Source organism: Pristiophorus japonicus, chromosome 4, assembly GCF_044704955.1.
Source record: "Pristiophorus japonicus isolate sPriJap1 chromosome 4, sPriJap1.hap1, whole genome shotgun sequence".
In the NCBI taxonomy this organism is placed as follows: Eukaryota; Metazoa; Chordata; class Chondrichthyes; family Pristiophoridae; genus Pristiophorus; species Pristiophorus japonicus.
In genome coordinates, this window is record NC_091980.1 from 5333822 (window position 1) to 5356547 (window position 22726).

Sequence of the window (22726 nt, forward strand, 5' to 3'; positions counted from 1 at the left end):
AAGCTCCGCTAAGCCTGGCGGAGCTGACCGGTGCCCTCGACCGGCTCTCGAGGGGAAAATCCCCGGGGCTGGACGGGCTGACCGTGGAGTTCCACAGGGCGTTCTGGGACGTCCTGGGGAGCGACTACGCGCGGGTCCTGGGGGAAAGTCTGGCGACCGGGGAGATGCCCCTCTCTTGGCGCAGGGCAGTCATCGTCCTGCTGCCTAAGAAGGGCGATCTCCGCCTCCTTAAGAACTGGCGCCCGGTCTCCCTCCTCAGCACGGACTACAAAATCTTCGCCAGGGCGATGTCTGCTCGCCTTGGTGCCGTGCTGGACCACATGATCCACCCCGACCAGTCCTACACAGTCCCGGGCCGGACAATCCACGACAACATCCATCTGGTCCGGGACCTCATCCATTGTTCCCAGGAGGCTGGTCTGTCGATCGCCTTCCTATCTCTCGACCAAGAGAAGGCGTTCGACAGGGTGGATCACGACTATCTGCTCGGAACTCTGCGCGCTTTCGGGTTCGGGACGCATTTCATCGCCCGGATCCGACTTTTGTACGCCGCCGCGGAGTGTCCGATTAAGGTTAACGGGTCCTTGACGGTGCCCCTTCGCTTTGGGAGAGGGGTGCGCCAGGGATGCCCCATGTCCGGCCAGTTATACGCCGTTTGCGTGGAGCCTTTCCTGCGCCTCCTGCGGACGAGGTTGACGGGACTGGCTCTGCAAGGGCCGGGCGTGGAGGTCGTCCTCTCGGCTTACGCCGATGACGTGCTCCTCGCGGTAGAGGATCCCGCTGACCTGCGGAGGATGTGTGAGTGCCAGGAGATTTACTCGGCCGCATCCTCCGCCAGAATCAACTGGGAGAAATGTTCCGGACTCCTGGTGGGTCAGTGGCGGGTGGACTCCCTGCCGGAGGAGCTCAGGCCTTTTGCCTGGAGCACGACCCATCTCCTCTATCTGGGAGTCTACCTTAGCCCCGACGAGGGAGCCTGGCCAGCGAACTGGCAGGAGCTGGAGGCCAAGGTCGCCGCTCGCCTAGGGCGCTGGACAGGACTGCTCCGAGTGCTGTCCTACAGGGGTCGAGCGCTAGTCATAAACCAGCTGGTGGCCGCAATGTTGTGGTACCGGCTGGTCACTTTGACCCCTCCCCCTGCGTTTGTCGCCAAGATACAGAAGAAGCTGGTGGACTTCTTCTGGAACAACAGGAAGCACTGGGTCTTTGCGGCGGTCTTGAGACTCCCGCTTGAGGAGGGCGGTCAGTCGTTGGTGTGCGTCAGCGCCCAGCTCGCGACTTTCCGTCTTCAGACCCTGCAGAGATACCTTTACGTCGAGCCCCCTCCTAAGTGGCGTGCTCTGGCGACGTATTTCTTCCGCCAGCAGCACGGCCTCAATTACGACACGCAGCTCCTGTTTGTGAGTGTGGGGGGCGTCAGGACTGCCCTCCGGGAGCTGCCTGTCTTTTACAAGGAACTCATCAGGGTCTGGAACAAAGTCTCCACCAAGCGCAGCTCTCCACCGGCTGGAGTGGCGGCTGTCCTGCAGGAGCCGCTGCTCGGGAATCCGTACCTCCATGACCGAGGTTTCAGGTGGCGGTCGGACGAGAGGGCTGTGGCTGGTGAGGTGACCAGGGTCAGGGACCTGCTCGATGGCGGAGGAGCGGGCTGGATGGTGCCAGACACGCTGGCGCGGCGCCTAAATTCTGCCAACGTCCGCCGCTGAGGGAGCGCCGCACTGTCGGAGGGGCAGTACTGAGGGAGCGCCGCACTGTTGGAGAGGCAGCACTGAGGGAGCGCTGCACTGTCGGAGGAGCAGTACTGAGGGAGCGCTGCACTGTTGGAGAGGCAGCACTGAGGGAGTGCTGCACTGTTGGAGGGGCAGCACTGAGGGAGCGCTGCACTGTTGGAGAGGCAGCACTGAGGGAGTGCTGCACTGTTGGAGGGGCAGCACTGAGGGAGTGCTGCACTGTTGGAGGGGCAGCACTGAGGGAGTGCTGCACTGTTGGAGGGGCAGCACTGAGGGAGCGCTGCACTGTTGGAGGTGCCGTATTTCAGATGAGACGTTAAACCGTGGCCCCGTCTGCTCTCTCAAGTGGATGCACAGAACTATTTTGAAGAAAAGTTCTCCCCGGTGTCTGGAGACCAATATTTATCCCTCAATCAACATCACTAAAACAGATTTATCTGGTTGTCACATTGCTGTGTGTGGGAGCTTGCTGTGCACAAATTGGCTGCCGTGTTTTCTGCATTACAACAGTGACCACACTCCAATAAGTACTTCATTGGCTGTAAAGCACTTTGTGACATCCGGTGTTCATGAAAGGCGCTATAGAAATGCAAGTCTTTCTTTCTTAAAACCCTTAAAAAAAATTGCCGGAGTGACACATGTCGAACGGAGGGTGCTGCACCCCTGAAGCACAGGGGGTCCGATCTCTCCATCATCATCATAGGCAATCCCTCGAAACCGAGGAAGACTTGTCTCCACTCTAAAAGTGAGTTCTCAGGTGGCTGAACAGTCCAATACAGGAATTACAATCTCTGTCACAGGCGGGGCAGACAGTGGGTAGAAACATAGAAACATAGAAAATGGGTGCAGTAGGCCATTCAGCCCTTCTAGCCTGCACTGCCATTCAATGAGTTCATGGCTGAACATGCAACTTCAGTACCCCCTTCCTGCTTTCTCGCCATACCCCTTGATCCCCCGAGTAGTAAGGACTTCATCTAACTCCCTTTTGAATATATTTAGTGAATTGGCCTCAACTACTTTCTGTGGTAGAGAATTCCACAGGTTCACCACTCTCTGGGTGAAGAAGTTTCTCCTCATCTCGGTCCTAAATGGCTTACCCCTTATCCTTAGACTGTGACCCCTGGTTCTGGACTTCCCCAACATTGGGAACATTCTTCCTGCATCTAACCTGTCTAAACCCGTCAGAATTTTAAACGTTTCTATGAGGTCCCCTTTCATGCGTCTGAACTCCAGTGAATATAAGCCCAGTTGATCCAGTCTTTCTTGATAGGTCAGTCCCACCATCCCAGGAATCAGTCTGGTGAATCTTCGCTGCACTCCCTCAATAGCAAGAATGTCCTTCCTCAAGTTAGGAGACCAAAACTGTACACAATACTCCAGGTGTGGCCTCACCAAGGCCCTGTACAACTGTAGCAACATCTCCCTGTACTCAAATCCCCTCGCTATGAAGGCCAACATGCCATTTGCTTTCTTAACCGCCTGCTGTACCAGCATGCCAACCTTCAATGACTGATGTACCATGACACCCAGGTCTCTTTGCACCTGCCCTTTTCCTAATCTGTCACCATTCAGATAATAGTCTGTCTCTCTGTTTTTACCACCAAAGTGGATAACCTCACATTTATCCACATTATACTTCATCTGCCATGCATTTGCCCACTCACCTAACCTATCCAAGTCACCCTGCAGCCTCATAGCATCCTCCTCGCAGCTCACACTGCCACCCTAGGTGAGGGGTGAGTTCCCCCACCCCGGGGCTGGGGCCTCACCCCATCACTTTGTCTTGTTTCAGATGCCCAGCACCCAGAGAGGGAAGTGAAGGAGAGCCAGGCGCTGAGCCAGCGAGCAGTAACTTAACATAGCCCCGCCCCCCCTCCGCTGCAGCTCCTTGATTGGGTGAAAGTTGCTCATTGTCTGTCGGAACCGGCGCTGATTGGTCAGTGCGCGCTGGGCTGTAGCAGAAAAAGTTTGCAGCGCAAGTTTTTGAGCGGAGGCGGCGCCTGGGGGCGGGGAATGGGCGTAACGGGGCCGTGAAACAGGCGTTAAGGGGCGGGGAATGGGCGTAACGGGGGGACGGGGGTTCCTTCCTGCGATGGCTCGGGGGGTCCCAGCTCCTGCTGTGTCCCAGAGCCGGTGCCCCGGAGCGCCGCCATGCCGCGGGCGCTGCTGCTCCTGTGCTGCCTTGTAACCAGTGCTTGGCCCCGGGAGCAGGAGCAGGAGCGGGAGCGGGAGGAGCGGGGAGCCGGGCTCAGCCCGAGCCGGGAGCCCGAGGGTCGTACACCCGCCCGCTGCCGCCTCCGGCTCACAGGGGAGAGGGCGGCGGCACTGAGGCCAACAGGTGAGGGGGGACCGGGGGGGGGGCGCACTGAGGCCAACAGGTGAGGGGGGAGCGGAATCAAAGAAGCCTTTCAATCGGTCACAGCCCGGACCCCCCACTCCTCCTCCTTTTAGCTCTCCTCTTTCTCTCTCTCTTTCCTTCTATCTCCTTTCTCTCTCTCTCTCTCTCTCTCTCTCTTTCTCCCCGAGCTCTCCGCCTTCTCTCTCTTTCCTTCTATCTCTCCTTTCTCTCAACCCTCTCTCCTATCTCCTTTCTCTCTCGCTCCTTTCTCCCTCGCTCCTTTCTCCCTCTCTATCCCTTCTCTCTGTCGGTCCCTCTCTCTCTCTCTCTCTCTCCCCTATCTCTCCTTCCTCTCTGTCTTTCTATTTCCATCAGTCTTTGGGGGGTGAACTTCCTGCGCGAGTTCTCCCGATTGTCTGCCGTGATTTCGGATTTGGAGTCGTAGAAAGTGCAGTCGGCGGCGATGCGTTTGTGCGCCCTTCTGTTATTTTGGTCACAGTTTTGGTCACCGTGTTGTGACAATTTGCGTGTGTCTGAGATAATGGCAGACAATGCAGTGCCGCCTCCCAATGGCAGGTGGCAGTACTGCGCCTCTTTGTCTCCCTGCTGACCCAGCTCCTGATATCTGCTTTGTCCCTGGGCACTGCCCCCCCCCCTCTCTCTGCCCCCCCTCTCCCAATGGGCACTGCCCCCCCTCTCCCCTTGGGCATACCCCTCTCTGGCCCACAGGTGCTGCCCATCTGCCCCCCTCCCCCCAGGCACTGCCCCCCTGGACATGCCCCTCCCCCCCCCCAGCTGCTCCCCCTGGGCACTGCCCCTTGGCACCCCTCACACTGGGCACTGCCCCTCCAGCCCCCCCCCTGGGCAGTGTCCCACTGGGAATGGCTCCTCCCCCTCCCCTCTGGGCACTGCCCCATTGCCCCACTCAACCCCAATGCCGCCCTGACCCGCAACTTTGCATCCTTGCTGATCGGTCCTCGCCCCTCCCCACCCCCCACTCCTCTTTCTAGCTACACCCCTCACTCGGACCCTGACCCCACACCACCGTTCCCGCTGCACCCCCAACTCACCCTGTTGTTATTGTTGTTTGATCCTTTGTTTGTATTCACTCCGCTGCAGGGGTTTGACCGACTGGTCGATCACAGGATGGAACTCCCGCATTGAGATAAACAAGGGTACAGGTCGGTTGAGAACAGGCGCCCGAAAGATGTAGATTGCAGGGACAGGATAGATGGAGAGCGAGGGGATGACGGGTCAGTGGAGGGAGACACCAGTCAGTCTTGGGTACAGAGTCTTGGAATGGGGGGCGATGGGGTTGGTGGGGAGGGGTGGGGGGGGGGAGAGAGACAGATCGATGGAGAGATCAGTGAGGTACAAGAGGTAGAGGTGACGGTGATATAACATGTATCGGGATAACAGAACTCGCAGAGCAATGCCACGGGTGGTCTATAAATAGCGTTGGAACTGTGGGACACACTTGCGACGTGTACATTTCTGTAGCACGCACGATGCAGGCCAGTCACTTCCTGCTGGTTTCAGAGTGACTTCCCAGTCACAGGAAATGCCCTCGTATTGTCCTTAGCATGTGCTTCCTGACAACCCCACACACGGGTTGTATCATCCTTCTCGCTGGAGACTACTGGCATATCCAAGGCTCCGTCTACTTTAGACAACTTGTACATCTCAAGGGGTCGCACTCTCAACGCTGACGGACGTAAAACAGGCGGAAGCGTATCTGGTGCTTATCGTACCCGCCCCGCGCATTCTACGCCCCTGCCCATTGTACCACGCCCTCCGCTTGACTCTTTAAATTCATTCTCGGGATGTGGGCGTCGCTGCCAAGGCCGGCATATATTGCCCATCCCTAATTGCCCCTTGAGAAGGTGGTGGTGAGCCGCCGCCTTGAACCGCTGCAGTCCGTGCGGTGAAGGTGCTCCCACAGTGCTGTTAGGGAGGGAGTTCCAGGATTGTGACCCAGCGACGATGAAGGAACGGCCGATATATTTCCCAGTCAGGATGGTGTGTGACTGGGAGGGGAACGTGGAGGTGGTGGTGTTCCCATGCGCCTGCTGCCCTTGTCCTTCTAGGCGGTAGAGGTCGCGGGTTTGGGAGGTGCTGCCGAAGAAGCCTTGGCGAGTTGCTGCAGTGCATCTTGTAGTCCATTGACTACCCTGTCACAGGATAGCAGGAATTCATGAAACCTTACAGCACAGAAGGAGACATTCGACCCATCGTGCCTGTGCTGGCTCTTTGAGAGAGCGATTTCACACACAATGAGAAATGCAATTACTGTTAATGTAGGAAAACCCGTCATTCGTGTTACACACAGCAAGTTGGTGTGTGTACAACTAGTTAATAGTTCTGTTGGTGACGATTGAAGAAGGGACACGGTGAGATTCCCACTAATTAACTTTAAGGAACGTATTTTAACACATAGTGAGACTGCACTGAAACCTATGCAGCGGACAAAGGATTTGTTTGACATCTGGCGAATTCTAGTCACCAAATCGGTGTTAATTATTTACAGCCCACAAGTTTAATTTACAAACTGCATCTTCAGTATGGATCTAACTGGTCGTGTAATTGTAACATTGGGAGTTGCGAGACTAACTTCAGCCTTCCCAGCTGAAATACAGTTGCAGCTTTTCTTCCAAGTAACTCATTTAGTTGGAATTACTGAATGGAAGCTGGCTTAGCTCAGGAATAGTTAGATCCTTTAAGATTTGCTTCTGTGCGGAAGTTGTCAAAAACTTGCGCTATCGCAGTTCATTTATTTTAACAGACTGCGACACCTGGAAATAATTTGTAAAATGATTGTATGGGAAAAGAGTTCTCATGTCGTACTTGAGACACGATTTCTGTTTGTCTCTGTGCATTGTTGAATAAGAAATATGGCCATCCTCCCATCTTCAATCTCCCTTAATTCCGAGCTCACCCAAGGCCTGGGAGAGGGTGCTGATGGGATTTACGGGAATGGTTCCAGGGATGAGGGACTTCAGTTACGTGGAGAGACTGGAGAAGCTGGGGTTGTTCTCCTTGGAGCAGAGAAGATTACGGGGAGATTTAATCGAGGCATTCAAAATCGTGAGGGTCTTTGATAGAGTAAATAAGGAGAACCGGTTTCCAGTGCAGAAGGGTCGGTAACCAGAGGGACACAGATCTCCCCGTGGGGGGGGGGGGGGGGGAGATGAGGAGAATTATTTTTTTACGCAGTGAGTTGTTGTGATCTGGAATGCGCTGCCTGAAACAGATTCGATAATAACTTTCCAAAAGGGAAATTGGATAAATACCTGAAGGGGACAAATTTTCTGGGAAAGAGCGGTGGGGGAGAGGAGTGGGACTAATTGGATCGCTCTGTCACAGAGCTGGCACAGGTACAATGGGCTGAATGGCCTTCTGTGCTGTGTGATTCCTGATCTGCATAGGCTAACGCCACAGCGGGCAGGATATGTCACAGGGGAGACGTCGATAAGATCTGGGTTCAAATCGAGAAGGTTCAGAAATCCTGTCCGCCTCTATATTTAGATCTTTGATTCCATATCCTGACGTTTCTGATGCTGACCCACGTCAGTATTTCAGCATTTTTTTCCAGGCTGCGAATGTCAGAAACGTTTATCAACTTTCCGATCTCTTGAGCATCCCTTATTTCCATCGCTCCACCATCGGTGGCCGTGCCCTCGGCTGCCTGGGCCCTAACCTACTCCCTCCCTAAACCTCCCCGCCCCTCTCTCTCTCTCTCTCTCTCTCTCTCTTCCTTTTAAGACGCTCCTTAAAACCTACCTCTTTGACCAAGTTTTTGGTCACCTGCCCTAATATCTCCCCATGTGGCTCGGTGTCGACTTCTGTCTGTTAATCGCTGCTGTGAAGTGCCTTGTGATCTTTTACTGCGTTAAAGATGCTATATAAATGCAAGTTGTTGTTGAAGTGATTCTGTACTCCAGTAAACAATACATTTTTGTTTTCTTGGTAAAAGCTGCATCCTGCCAATCCTGAGGGTAAAACAATAGGCAAGTGTTTTAAGTGCGAGCGTTATAAATTCACCTCCCCCTCGAGCTCTGTCGCTCCTTTAAACAGTGATGGTTAACCCAGCAGGGGCTCTCTGTTATTTCGTCCCCCCCTCACTAATTAATTGCTGCTGCGATTCCCAACCCTGCTCACTACAACAACAATGGCATTTAAACAGCGCCTTTTAATGTATTCAAACGTCCCAAGGTGCTTGACCAAAGAGCTGGCACAGGCACGAGGGGCCGAATGGCCTCCCTCTGTGCCTTATCATTCTATGATTCTAGTTAGTGACACTAGTTAGGCCACAGCTGGAGTACTGCGTGCAGTTCTGGTCACCACATTACAGGAAAGATGTGATTGCACTGGAGAGGGTGCAGAGGAGATTTACGAGGATGTTGCCCGGACTGGAGAATTTTAGCTGTGAGGAGAGATTGGATAGGCTGGGGTTGTTTTCCTTGGAACAGAGGAGGCTGAGGGGAGACCTTATTGAGGTGTATAAAATTATGAGGATCCTGGATAGAGTGGATAGGAAGGACCTGTTTCCCTTAGCAGAGGGGTCAACTACCAGAGGGCATAGATTTAAAGTAATTGGGGGGAGGTTTAGAGGGGATTTGAGGGGAAATGTTTTTCACCCAGAGGGTGGTGGGGGTCTGGAACTCACGGCCTGAAAGGGTGGTAGAGGCAGAAACCCTCACCACATTTAAAAAGTACTTGGATGTGTACTTGAAGTGCCGTAACTTACAGGGCTACGGACCGAGAGCTGGAAAGTGGGATGAGGCTGGGTAGCTCTTGGTCGGCCGGCATGGACACGATGGGCTGAATAGCCCCCTTCCATGCTGTAAATTTCTCTGATTCTATGAGGGGCAGTGTTGTGTTGAATACAGGACAGCTTGGGAAATGAGCAGAAAGAGGACAATACTGTACCCCAGTGTTATACAGTGACAGACCTGTACCCACCAGTACTGTACCCCAGTGTTATACAGTGACAGACCAGTACCCACCAGTACTGTACCCCAGTGTTATACAGTGACAGACCTGTACCCACCAGTACTGTACCCCAGTGTTACACAGTGACAGACCTGTACCCACCAGTACTGTACCCCAGTGTTATACAGTGACAGACCTGTACCCACCAGTACTGTACCCCAGTGTAATAGTGACAGACCTGTACCCACCAGTACTATACCCCAGCGTAATACAGTGACAGACCTGTACCCACCAGTACTGTACCCCAGTGTTCTACAGTGACAGACCTGTACCCACCAGTACTGTACCCAAGTGTTATACAGTGACAGACCTGTACCCACCAGTACTGTACCCAAGTGTTATACAGTGATAGACCTGTACCTAGCAGTACTGTACCCCAGTGTTATACTGTGACAGACCTGTACCCACCAGTACTGTACCCCAGTGTTATAGTGACAGATCTGTACCCACCAGTACTGTACCCAAGTGTTATACAGTGACAGACCTGTACCTAGCAGTACTGTACCCCAGTGTTATACAGTGACAGACCTGTACCCACCAGTACTGTACCCCAGTGTTATAGTGACAGATCTGTACCCACCAGTACTGTACCCAAGTGTTATACAGTAACAGACCTGTACCCACCAGTACTGTACCCCAGTGTTCTACAGTGACAGACCTGTACCTAGCAGTACTGTACCCCAGTGTTATACAGTGACTGACCTGTACCCACCAGTACTGTACCCCAGTGTTATACAGTGACTGACCTGTACCCACCAGTACTGTACCCCAGTGTTATACAGTGACAGACCTGTACCCCAGTACTGTACCCCAGTGTTATACAGTGACAGACCTGTACCCACCAGTACTGTACCCCAGTATTATACAGTGACAGACCTGTACCCCAGTACTGTACCCCAGTGTTATACAGTGACAGACCTGTACCCACCTGTACTGTACCCCAGTGTTATACAGTGACAGACCTGTACCCACCAGTACTGTACCCCAGTGTTATACAGTGACAGACCTGTACCCACCAGTACTGTACCCCAGTGTTATACAGTGACAGACCTGTACCCACCAGTACTGTACCCCAGTGTTATACAGTGACAGACCTGTACCCACCAGTACTGTACCCCAGTGTTATACAGTGACAGACCTGTACCCACCAGTACTGTACCCCAGTGTTATACAGTGACAGACCTGTACCCACCAGTACTGTACCCCAGTGTTATACAGTGACAGACCTGTACCCACCAGTACTGTACCCCAGTGTTATACGGTGACAGACCTGTACCCACCAGTACTGTACCCCAGTGTTATACGGTGACAGACCTGTACCCACCAGTACTGTACCCCAGTGTTATACAGTGACAGACCTGTACCCACCAGTACTGTACCCCAGTGTTATACAGTGACAGACCAGTACCCATCACCAGTACTGTACCCCAGTGTTATACAGTGACAGACCTGTGCCCACCAGTACTGTACCCCAGTGTTATACAGTGACAGACCTGTACCCACCAGTACTGTACCCCAGTTATACAGTGACAGACCTGTACCCACCAGTACTGTACCCCAGTGTTATACAGTGACAGACCTGTACCCACCAGTACTGTACCCCAGTGTTATACAGTGACAGACCTGTACCCACCAGTACTGTACCCCAGTGTTACACAGTGACAGACCTGTACCCACCAGTACTGTACCCCAGTGTTATACAGTGACAGACCTGTACCCACCAGTACTGTACCCCAGTGTTATACGGTGACAGACCTGTACCCACCAGTACTGTACCCCAGTGTTATACAGTGACAGACCTGTACCCACCAGTACTGTACCCCAGTGTTATACGGTGACAGACCTGTACCCACCAGTACTGTACCCCAGTGTTATACAGTGATAGACCTTTACCCACCAGTACTGTACCCCAGTGTTATACAGTGACAGACCTGTACCCACCAGTACTGTACCCCAGTGTTATACAGTGACAGACCAGTACCCATCACCAGTACTGTACCCCAGTGTTATACAGTGACAGACCTGTGCCCACCAGTACTGTACCCCAGTGTTATACAGTGACAGACCTGTACCCACCAGTACTGTACCCCAGTGTTATACGGTGACAGACCAGTACCCACCACCAGTACTGTACCCCAGTGTTATACAGTGACAGACCTGTACCCACCAGTACTGTACCCCAGTGTTATACAGTGACAGACCTGTACCCACCAGTACTGTATCCCAGTGTTATACGGTGACAGACCTGTACCCACCAGTACTGTACCCCAGTGTTATACAGTGACAGACCTGTACCCACCAGTACTGTACCCCAGTGTTATACAGTGACAGACCTGTACCCACCAGTACTGTACCCCAGTGTTATACAGTGACAGACCAGTACCCATCACCAGTACTGTACCCCAGTGTTATACAGTGACAGACCTGTGCCCACCAGTACTGTACCCCAGTGTTATACAGTGACAGACCTGTACCCACCAGTACTGTACCCCAGTGTTATACAGTGACAGACCAGTACCCACCACCAGTACTGTACCCCAGTGTTATACAGTGACAGACCTGTACCCACCAGTACTGTACCCCAGTGTTATACAGTGACAGACCTGTACCCACCAGTACTGTACCCCAGTGTTATACAGTGACAGACCTGTAATCTGGGGTTTTAGATGGTTAGACGGATCTTGTGGGATCGCAGAGATGAGGCTTTAAATAATACCTGTTAAATTAAATCTGTGCAAATGTAAAGAGGATTTAAAAATTCTCTTCCTTTCCAAATCCCTCCAAGTCTTCGTCTCTCCCTATCTCTGTAATCTCCTCCAGCCCTACACCCCTCCCTATCTCTGTAATCTCCTCCAGCCCTACACCCCTCCCGCTCCCTGTAATCTCCTCCAGCCCTACAACCCCCCAACATCTCAGCACTCTTGCAATTCTGGCCTCTCGAACTTCTTCATTAATAATCGCTCCACCATTGGTGGCCGTGCTTTCTGCTATCTGGGCCCCAAGCTCTGGAATTTCCTCCCTAAACCTCTCTGCCTCTCTCCTTTAAGATGTCCCTTAAAAACCTATCTCTTTGACCAAGGTTATCCTGATAGCTCCTTGTGTGGCTCGGTTTCAAAGTTTGTTTGCTTTATGCTCGCTCCTGTGAAACACCTTGAAACATTTTGCTATGTAAATGCATCATCATCATCGGCAGTCCCTCGGAATCGAGGAAGACTTGCTTCCACTCCAAAAGTGAGTTCTCAGGTGGCGGAACAGTCCAATATAGGAATTACAGTCTCTGTCACAGGTGGGACAGACAGTGGTTGAGGGTAAGGAAGGGTGGGACTGGTTTGCCGCACGCTCCTTCCGCTGCCTGCGCTTGCTTTCTGCATGCTCTCGGCGATGAGACTCGAGGTGCTCAGCGCCCTCCCGGATGCACTTCCTCCACTTAGGGCGGTCTTTGGCCAGGGACTCCCAGGTGTCGGTGGGGATGTTGCACTTTATCAGGGAGGCTTTGAGGGTGTCCCTTGTAACGTTTCCTCTGCCCACCTGGGGCTCGCTTGCCCTGTAGGAGTTCCGAGTAGAGCGCTTGCTTAGGGAGTCTCGTGTCTGGGGCATGCGGACAATGTGGCCCTGCCCAGCGGAGCTGGTCAAGTGTGGTCAGTGCTTCGATGCTGGGGATGGTTGGCCTGATCGAGAACACTGACGTTGGTGCGTCTGTCCTCTCGGGGGATTTGCATATAAATGCAAGTTATTGTTAACATACGAACATAAGCATTAGGAGCAGGAGTCGGCCATTCGGCCCCTCGAGCCTGCTCCGCCGTTCAATAAGATCACGGCTGATCATCGACCTCAACTCCACTTTCCCGCCCGATCACCAAAACCCTTGATTTCCCTTAATATTCCCTTAACGCGAGTCCTGTTTCGTTTTATCTTTCAGGGCTGGGTGTGCCGGCTGGTGTTGGAGGAGGTGAGCTGTCCCGATCGGTCGCAGGCCCCGAGGTGGTGCTGGTACCCGAGGGGGTGGCTGAGAACGCCGCCATTGCCCTGGTCGAGGTGACTGACGCTGATCCGGGGGCCAGAGTCGCGGTCCGGTGCCGGCTGGAGGCCGAGGAGGGGACCTTTCGGCTCCGGAAGACCCATGGCAGCAACTACGTGATCGCGACCGGCGGCAGCCTGGATCGGGAACGGCGGGCAGAGTACAACGTGACGCTGGTGACTGAGGGTGCCGGGACCCCTGCCTCTGCCTCCACCGCCCTCCAGTTGGTGGTCCGGGTCACCGACGAGAACGACAACCCCCCAGTCTTCGCCGAGAGCGCCTACCGGGCAATGGTGATGGAGAACGGCCCCCCGAACGCCGTGGTCCTGACGGTGAGCGCCTCGGACGCCGATCTCGGCGCCAATGGCCGAGTCTCCTACTCCATCCTGGACTCGGACGTGCAGGGGACCCCCGTGTCCTCGCTGGTCGCCATCCACCCCACCGCGGGCGCTGTCTACGCCCTGGCGCCCTACGACTACGAGCGAGTGCGGGCCGTGGATTTTGTGGTGGAGGCCCGGGATGGCGGGCGGCCTCCGGCCCGGACCACGGTGCCCGTCCGGCTGGACGTCGGGGACCTCAACGACAACCCGCCCGTCTTCACCGCCCCGGAGTCGCCGGTGATCACCGTGGCCGTCGGCGCGGAGGGGGCGGACGCCGGCGGCGATTGTGGGGCCGACGGGCACGGCCGGCAGAGTGTCTACCCAGTGGCCACGGTGAGGGCGCGGGACGCCGATTCCGGCGCCGGCGGCGAGGTGCTCTACCAGCTGGCGGGCGACGGCGACGGCCAGGGCATCTTCGGCATCGACGGCAGCACCGGGGAGATCCACGCCGCCGTCTGCAACGTCAGCCGGCTGCTGGCGAGGGACTGGACTGTGGCGGTGGTGGCCCGGGATGGCGGTGAGCCACCCCTCTCCTCCAGGGCCGTCCTGGTCCTGAGCTTCGTCCCCGAGCGGGCGGGCCAGAGGCTGGGCGCCGGGGCTGTGGCGGGCATCTCCCTGGGCGCGCTGGGCCTCTGCCTGCTGCCCGTCCTGCTGCTGCTGCTGGCCCTCCGGGGCCGCTGCCGGGCCGACAAGCGGGAGGCCCGGGCCTACAACTGCCGGCGGGCCGAGACGGACTACCAGCCCCACCCCAAGAGGCCCCAGCGGCAGATCGACAAGGCCGACATCGCCCTGCTCCACCCGGGCGGGCGGGGGCGGCGGGGGGCCGGGGGGGTGGAGGAGGAGGAGGAGGAGGAGGAGGAGGAGCAGGGGCAGGCCGGGCTGCAGCCCCCCTCCTCACCCCCGCCGCCCCCCCGCGTCTCGACCCCCGAGGACCCCCGCCGGCCGCGGGAGGGGCAGGAGCAGGCGGAGGGGACCTGTCCCACTCTCCGAAGGGACCGAGAATCCCATCACCACCAGCTGCTGAGGGAACTGGTCCGACTATCCATGGCTGGCTTCGCGGAATGTCCGCTGGAACTCACCTCCATCTCGCCACAGGTCCAGGTAAGAGCAGCTCTTCCCACAACACGCAGAAACTTACAAAGGCTGCATCCACTGGGGTTCTGCAGGGCTCGGTACTGGGTCCCTCGCTTTTTGTGGTGTACCTGAATGTTGGGGGTATGATTAAGAAGTTTGCAGATGACACTAAAATCGGCTGTGTGGTTGATAATGAAGAAGAAAGCTGCGGACTGCAGGAAGATATCAATCAACTGGTCAGGTGGGCAGAACAGTGGCAAATGGAATTCAATCCAGATAAGTGTGAGCTAATGCATTTGGGGAGGTCTAACAAGGAAAGGGAATACACATTAAATGGTAGGACACTGAGAAGTGTAGAGGAACAGGGGGACCTTGGAGTGCATGTCCACAGATCCCTGAAGGTAGCAGGCCGGGTAGATGAGGTGGTTAAGAAGGCATACGGAATACTTGCCTTTATTAGCCGAGGCATAGAATATAAGAGCAGGGAGGTTATGCTTGAACTGTATAAAACACTGGTTTGGCCACAGCTGGAGTACTGCGTGCAGTTCTGGTCACCACATTACAGGAAAGATGTGATTGCACTGGAGAGGGTACAGAGGAGATTTACGAGGATGTTGCCTGGGCTGGAGAATTTTGGCCAGGAACAATTGGAGATGCTGGGTCTGTTTTCTTTGGAACAGAGGAGGCTGAGGGGAGACCTTTATTGAGGTGTATAAAATTATGAGGGGCCTGGATAGAGTGGATAGGAAGGACCTGATTTCCTTGGCAGAGGGGTCAACAACCAGGGGGCATAGATTTAAAGTAATTGGTAGAAAGTTTAGAGGGGCTTTGAGGAAAATTTCTTCACCCAGAGTGTGATGGGGGTCTGGAACTCACGGCCTGAAAGGGTGGTAGAGGCAGAAACCCTCACCACATTTAAACAGTACTTGGATGTGCACCTGAAGTGCCGTAACCTGCAGGGCTACAGACCAAGAGCTGGAAAGTAGGATTAGGCTGGGTAGCTCTTGGTCGGCCGGCACGGACACAATGGGCCGAATGGCCTCCTTCCGTGCTGTAAATTTGTATGAGTCTATGATTCAAAGCGGGTAGGCACTGCACGTTGCGATTTGCACCTCTGGTTAGCAACGTTTGTGAATTGACACTCCCAGTGCTGGGCTTTGCACCATGGGACCATCCATCGGAAATTCTGGAGCAGGGTTCCCCAAAGTCTGTCCATTCGGTCACTGCACATGCTAATGTGATTTATTATTCAAAACAAGGTGATTTCATCCAGAATTCATCATGTCTTCAGTCTCTGGAAATATGAGACTGTGCTGTCTCTCTGTGTCTCTGTCTGTCTCTCTCTCTCTCTCTCTCTCTCTCTCTCTCTCTCTGTGTCTCTCTCTCTCTCGCTCTCAGTCCCCCCCTCTCCCCCCCTCTCCCCCTCTCTCCCCCTCTCTCCCCCTCTCTTTCTGCCCTCTTTCCCCCTCTCTTTCTGCCCTCTCTTTCCCCCCCGCCCCCCCACACTCAGGGATTTGGGGTCCATGTACACCAATCACTGGGTAAATGGAGTTAAGATACAGACCATTCATGAATGGCCTCCTCCTGTCCCTGTGTAACAGGCTCGAGGGGCTGAATGGCCTCCTCCTGTCCCTGTGTAACAGGCTCGAGGGGCTGAATGGCCTCCTCCTGTCCCTGTGTAACAGGCTCGAGGGGCTGAATGGCCTCCTCCTGTCCCTGTGTAACAGGCTCGAGGGGCTGAATGGCCTCCTCCTGTCCCTGTGTAACAGGCTCGAGGGTCTGAATGGGTCTCCTCCTGTTCCTGTGTAACAGGCTCGAGGGGCTGAATGGGTCTCCTCCTGTTCCTGTGTAACAGGCTCGAGGGGCTGAATGGCCTCCTCCTGTCCCTGTGTAACAGGCTCGAGGGGCTGAATGGGCCTCCTCCTGTCCCTGTGTAACAGACTCGAGGGGCTGAATGGGCCTCCTCCTGTTCCTGTGTAACAGGCTCGAGGGACTGAATGGCCTCCTCCTGTTCCTGTGTAACAGACTCGAGGGGCTGAATGGGCCTCCTCCTGTCCCTGTGTAACAGGCTCGAGGGGCTGAATGGCCTCCTCCTGTTCCTGTGTAACAGGCTCGAGGGGCTGAATGGGCCTCCTCCTGTTCCTGTGTAACAGGCTCGAGGGACTGAATGGGCCTCCTCCTGTTCCTGTGTAACAGGCTGGAGGGGCTGAATGGCCTCCTCCTGTCCCTGTGACGTCGGTCAGTGCGATGATATCACAGGGAGCGGTGAGCTGCAGATAGCTTGATTGGGCGCCTCTGCCCTTGGTAGAACTCCACATCTGGAGTGGAGCTAGTAAGCTGGAATAACATCGCACTGAGCGAGTCTCGCGCTCTCTCTGCAGCTATCAATCCCTGCCCACAGCTTCTGAACATCAGCGACAAGTTCATGAACCCCATTCTGAACCGTTTTTGGAGTTAATAGGCTGGAATTGTACTGATTATTGTTATTGGCTATAATGAGTGCTTCTAGCAATTTCCATCTGTTACACAGGAACAGGAGGAGACCATTCAGCCCCTCGAGCCTGTTACACAGGAACAGGAGGATCCATTCAGCCCCTCGAGCCTGTTCCGCCATTCAATTAGATCACGGCTCATCTACCGCCTTGGTTCCGTATCCTTTAATACCCTCACCCTGCAAAAATCTACCTCGCTTTTTAATTTTTCAATTGATTGACACCCCCAGTCTTATCCGCTTTTTGGGGGAGAGAGTTCCAGATTCCCAGCACCATTTGTGTGAAGAAGTGCTTCCTACCATCACCCCTGAACGGCTGGGCTCTAATGATAAGATTTATTGCCAATCCCTAATTGCCCCTTGAGAAGGTGGTGAGCCGCCGCCTTGAACCGCTGCAGTCCGTGTGGTGACGGTGTCCCACAGTGCTGTTAGGGAGGGAGTTAGACTGCTTGATATTTTTCACCTGTCCACGAGTGTTCAGTGCTTACGGCCACACTAGTCTGAAAATGCCCGATCTTGTCTGATCTCGGAAGCTAAGCAGAGTCAGGCCTGGTTAGTACTTGGATGGGAGACTGCCTGGGAATACCAGGTGCAGTAGGCTTCCAAAAGAGTTCCTGTACATGGGCCTTGATGTACAGAAATCCACAGAACAAGTGAGCTGGTCTTCAGAGGGAATAAACCCTTTCCATGTACAGTGGGTAGTGCCGCCTTTTAAATCAGCGAGTGAACACATTGAGCAAATACAGCCAACGCTTATCGGGTGGAGCATGTTTCCGAGCAGGGAAATCTCACCATGTCCATCCCTCCAGAGAGACAGACCTCACCCACTCACCGGAGGGGCGAGTCCCCCAGGTCACTGCGGGCAGAGATGCTGTGAGTGCGTTGTGAAGGTTCACCTGCGTTTGACATTTCAAGCGAGATTGTCAACAGTTTCTAACATAACTCCTGCACCTCCCCAATCGCGGGATGGATGGAGGTGGGGGGGAGAGAGAGACGGAGGGGAGAGGAGGGGCGGAGAGAGACGGAGGGGAGAGGAGGGGCGGAGAGAGACGGAGGGGAGGGACGGAGGGGAGGGGAGGGGAGAGAGAGACGGAGGGGAGGGGGTTGGTGAGCGACATAGGAACATAGAAAATAGGTGCAGGAGTAGGCCATTCGGCCCTTCGAACCTGCACCACCATTCAATAAGATCATGGCTGATCATTCAACTCCGTATCCCATTCCTGCTTTCTCTCCATACCCTTTGATCCCTTTAGCCGTAAGGGGCATATCTAACTCTCTCTTGAATATATCCAATGAACGGCAATCAACATCTCTCTGCGGTAGAGAATTCCACAGGTTAACAACTCTCTGAGTGAAGAAGATTCTCCTCATCTCGGTCCTAAATGGCCTACTTCTTATCCTTAGACTGTCACCCCTGGTTCTGGACTTCCTCAACATCGGGAACATTCTTCCTGCATCTAACCTGTCCAGTCCCGTCAGAATTTTATATGTTTCTATGAGATCCCCTCTCATTCTTCTAAACTCCAGTGAATACAGGCCCAGTTGATCCAGTCTCTCCTCATATGTTAGTCCCGCCATCCCGGGAATCAGTCTGGTGAACCTTCGCTGCACTCCCTCAATAGCATGAATGTCCTTCCTCAGATTAAGAAACCAAAACTGAACACAATATTCCAGGTGAAGCCTCACCAAGGCCCTGTACAACTGCAGTAAGACCTCCCTGCTCCTATACTCAAATCCCCTAGCTATGAAGGCCAACATACCATTTGCCGCCTTCACTGCCTGCTGTACCTGCATGCCAACTTTCAATGACTGATGTACCATGACAGCCAGGTCTCGTTGCACCTCCCCTTTTCCTAATCTGCCGCCATTCAGACAATATACTTCCTTCGTGTTTTTGCCACCAAAGTGGATAACCTCACATTTATCCATATTATACTGCATCTGCCATGCATTTGCCCACTCACCTAACCTATCCAAGTCACCCTGCAGCCTCTTAGCGTCCTCCTCACAGCTCACACCGCCACCCAGCTTAGTATCATCTGCAAACTTGGAGATATTACACTGAATTACTTCATCTAAATCATTGATGTATATTGTAAATAACTGGGGTCCCAGCACTGAGCCCTGCGGCACCACACTAGTCACTGCCTGCCATTCTGAAAAGGACCTGTTTATCCCGACTCTCTGCTTCCTGTCTGCCAACCAGTTCTCTATCCACGTCAGTACATTACCCCCAATACCACGTGCTTTAATTTTGCACACCAATCTCTTGTGTGGGACCTTGTCAAAAGTCTTTTGAAAGTCCAAATACACCACATCCACTGATTCTCCCTTGTCCACTCTACTAGTTACATCCTCAAAAAATTCTAGAAGATTTGTCAAGCATGATTTCCGTTTCATAACTCCATGCTGACTTGGACTGATCCTTTCACTGCTTTCCAAATGTGCTGCTATTTCATCTTTAATAATTGATTCTAACATTTTCCCCACTACTGATGTCAGGCTAACCGGTCTATAATTACCCGTTTTCTCTCTCCCTCCTTTCTTAAAAAGTGGTGTTACATTAGCTACCCTCCAGTCCATAGGAACTGATCCAGAGTCAATAGACTGTTGGAAAATGATCACCAATTTCTAGGGCAGCTTCCTTGAGTACTCTGGGATGCAGACTATCAGGCCCCAGGGATTTATCGGCCTTCAATCCCATCAATTTCCCTAACATAATTCCCTGCTTAATAAGGATTTCCTTCAGTTCCTCCTTCTCACTAGACCCTCAATCTCCTAGTATTTCCGGAACATTATTTGTGACTTTCTTCGTGAAGACAGAACCAAAGTATTTGTTCAACTGGTCTGCCATTTCTTTGTTCCCCATTATAAATTCACCTGAATCTGACTGCAAGGGACCTACGTTTGTCTTCATTAATCTTTTTCTCTTCACATATCTATAGAAGCTTTTGCAGTCAGTTTTTATGTTCCCGGCAAGCTTCCTCTCATACTCTATTTCCCCCCTCCTAATTAAACCCTTTGTCCTCCTCTGCTGCATTCTAAATTTCTCCCAGTCCTCGGGTTTGCTGCTTTTTCTGGCCAATTTATATGCCTCTTCCTTGGATTTAACACTATCCTTAATTTCCCTTGTTAGCCACGGTTGAGCCACCTTCCCCGTTTTATTTTTACTCCAAACAGGGATGTACAATTGTTGAAGTTCATCCATGTGATCTTTAAATGTTTGCCATTGCCTATCTACCATCAACACTTTAAGTATCATTCGCCAGTCTATCCTAGCCAATTCAAGTTTCATATCATCGAAGTTACCTTTCCTTAAGTTCAGGACCCTAGTCTCTGAATTAACTGTGTCACTCTCCATCTTAATAAAGAATTCTACCATATTATGGTCACTCTTCCCCAAAGGGCCACGCACAACAAGATTGCTAATTAGTCCTTTCTCATTACACATCACCCAGTCTAGGATGGCCAGCCCTATAGTTGGTTCCTCGACATATTGGTCTAGAAAACCATCTCTAATATACTCCAGGAAATCCTCCTCCACCGCATTGCTACCAGTTTGGTTAGCCCATATTTAATCAATATGTAGATTAAAGTCGCCCATAATAACTGCTGTACCTTTATTGCATGCATCCCTTATTTCTTGTTTGATGCTGTCCCCAACCTCACTACTACTGTTTGGTGGTCTGTACACAACTCCCACTAGCATTTTCTGCTCTTTGGTATTCCGTAGCTCCACCCATACCGATTCCACATTATCCAAGCTAATGTCCTTCCTTACTATTGCGTTAATTTCCTCTTTAATCAGCAATGCCACCCCACCTCCCTTTCCTTTCTGTCTCTCCTTCCTGAATGTTGAATACCTCTGGATGTTGAGTTCCCAGCCTTAGTCACCCTGGAGCCATGTTTCTGTGATGCCAATTATATAATTCGTTACTTGCTGCCTGCGCAGTTAATTCGTCCACCTTATTTAGAATACTCCTTGCATTGAGGCACAGAGCCTTCAGGCTTGTCTTTTTAACACACTTTGCCCTTTAGAATTTTGCTGTAATGTGACTCTTTTTGCTTTTTACCTTGGGTTTCTCTGCCCTCCACTTTTACTTTTCTTCTTTCTATCTTTTGCCTCTGCCCCATTCAATTTCCCTCTGTCTCCCTGCATAGGTTCCCATCCCCCTGCCATATTAGTTTAACCCCTCTCCAACAGCACTAGCAAAAACTATCCCGAGGACATTGGTTCCGGTCCTGCCCAGATGCAGACCATCTGGTTTGTACTGGTCCCACCTCCCAGAACTGGTTCCAATGTCCCAGGAATTTGAATCCCTCCCTTCTGCACCACTTCTCAAGGCACGTATTCATCTGAGCTATCCTGCGATTCCTATTGTAGTGTATGGAAAAAGACTCAGACTGAACACTGTGAGCTCAAAGTAATGTGTGACCGTAGTCTATTATTGCAGGTCTCTCGAGTGCCTCTCCTACCTGTAAAGCACTCTTAAATACCTGTGCTCCCAAGGGATCTGGTGGCTGTACAGAGTATATGCAAGTCCAGATATATAACAACACTCCCCACTAAAGTCAATAGTGTAACTATTTACAATGTGAGTCGATCTGGGGCCCTTCTTGCCCTGGTTGATCATCTCAGTGTGAAAGCTAGTGTTGTTGAATCATTTGTTGGGCCCTCGCTGGGCTGCTGCGTAGCTGGCCTTGCTGGGCTGCCTGGTGTGTTGGGCCCTGCAGGGCTGCTGTGGATGATGGGTTCTGCTTCATGGTTAACCGTGGTTCCGGTTGCCACTGGTGTATGTGTTGGGGGGATCAAAAAAGGTCAGGTCCAAGGTGGGTTGCTCAGGATAGTCCGTGAATCTGAGTTTGATTTGGTCCAAGTGTTTCTGGTGAATGAGTCCATTTGAAAGTTTGACCCGAAACACCCTGCTCCCCTCTTTGGCCACGACAGTGCCGGGAAGCCACTTGGGACCTTGTCCATAATTTAATACAAATACAGGATCATTGATTTTAATCTCGTGTGACACATTTGCGCTATCATGGTATGCACTTTGTTGAAGCCACCTGCTCTCTACCTGTTCATGTAGATCAGGGTGAACTAACGAGAGCCTTGTCTTAAGTGCTCTTTTCATGAGCAGTTCAGCAGGTGGGATCCCAGTGAGTGAGTGTGGTCTCGTGCGGTAGCTAAGCAGGACTCGGGATAGGCGAGTCTGCAGTGAGCCTTCAGTTACCCTTTTCAAGCCTTGCTTGATGGTTTGCACTGCTCTCTCTGCCTGACCATTGGACGCTGGTTTAAACGGGGCAGATGTGACCTGTTTGATCCCGTTGCGGGTCATGAATTCTTTGAACTCAGCACTGGTAAAACATGGTCCGTTGTCGCTCACCAGGACATCAGGTAAGCCGTGTGTGGCAAACATGGCCCGCAGACTTTCAGTGGTGGCAGCGGACGTGCTAGCCGACATTATCTCACATTCAATCCACTTAGAGTACGCGTCTACAACCACAAGGAACATTTTACCCAAGTATGGGCCTGCATAGTTGACATGTACCCTAGACCACGGTTTGGAAGGCCAAGACCATAAACTTAGCGGCGCCTCCCTGGGTACATTACTTAACTGCGAGCATGTATTACATCTGTGAACGCAGGATTCTAAGTCCGCATCGATACCGGGCCACCACACGTGGGATCTGGCTATTGCTTTCATC

The 22726-nt window shown here is 52.9% G+C and overlaps 1 protein-coding gene and 1 pseudogene across 1 annotated transcript in view; both read left to right on the forward strand.

The window, feature by feature from the left end:
* Nucleotides 1-3875: 3875 nt before the first annotated feature.
* The window catches only part of pcdh12 (protocadherin 12), a 39991-nt gene continuing 21140 nt past the window's right edge, over nt 3876-22726 (forward strand). The window contains exons 1-2 of the mRNA XM_070877111.1: nt 3876-4068; nt 12980-14559. Coding sequence (XP_070733212.1) covers nt 3882-4068; nt 12980-14559 — 1767 coding nt within the window. The 5' untranslated portion in view covers nt 3876-3881. The remainder of the gene's footprint in view (nt 4069-12979; nt 14560-22726) is intronic.
* On the forward strand, nt 17506-17624 carry LOC139263680 (5S ribosomal RNA; annotated as a pseudogene).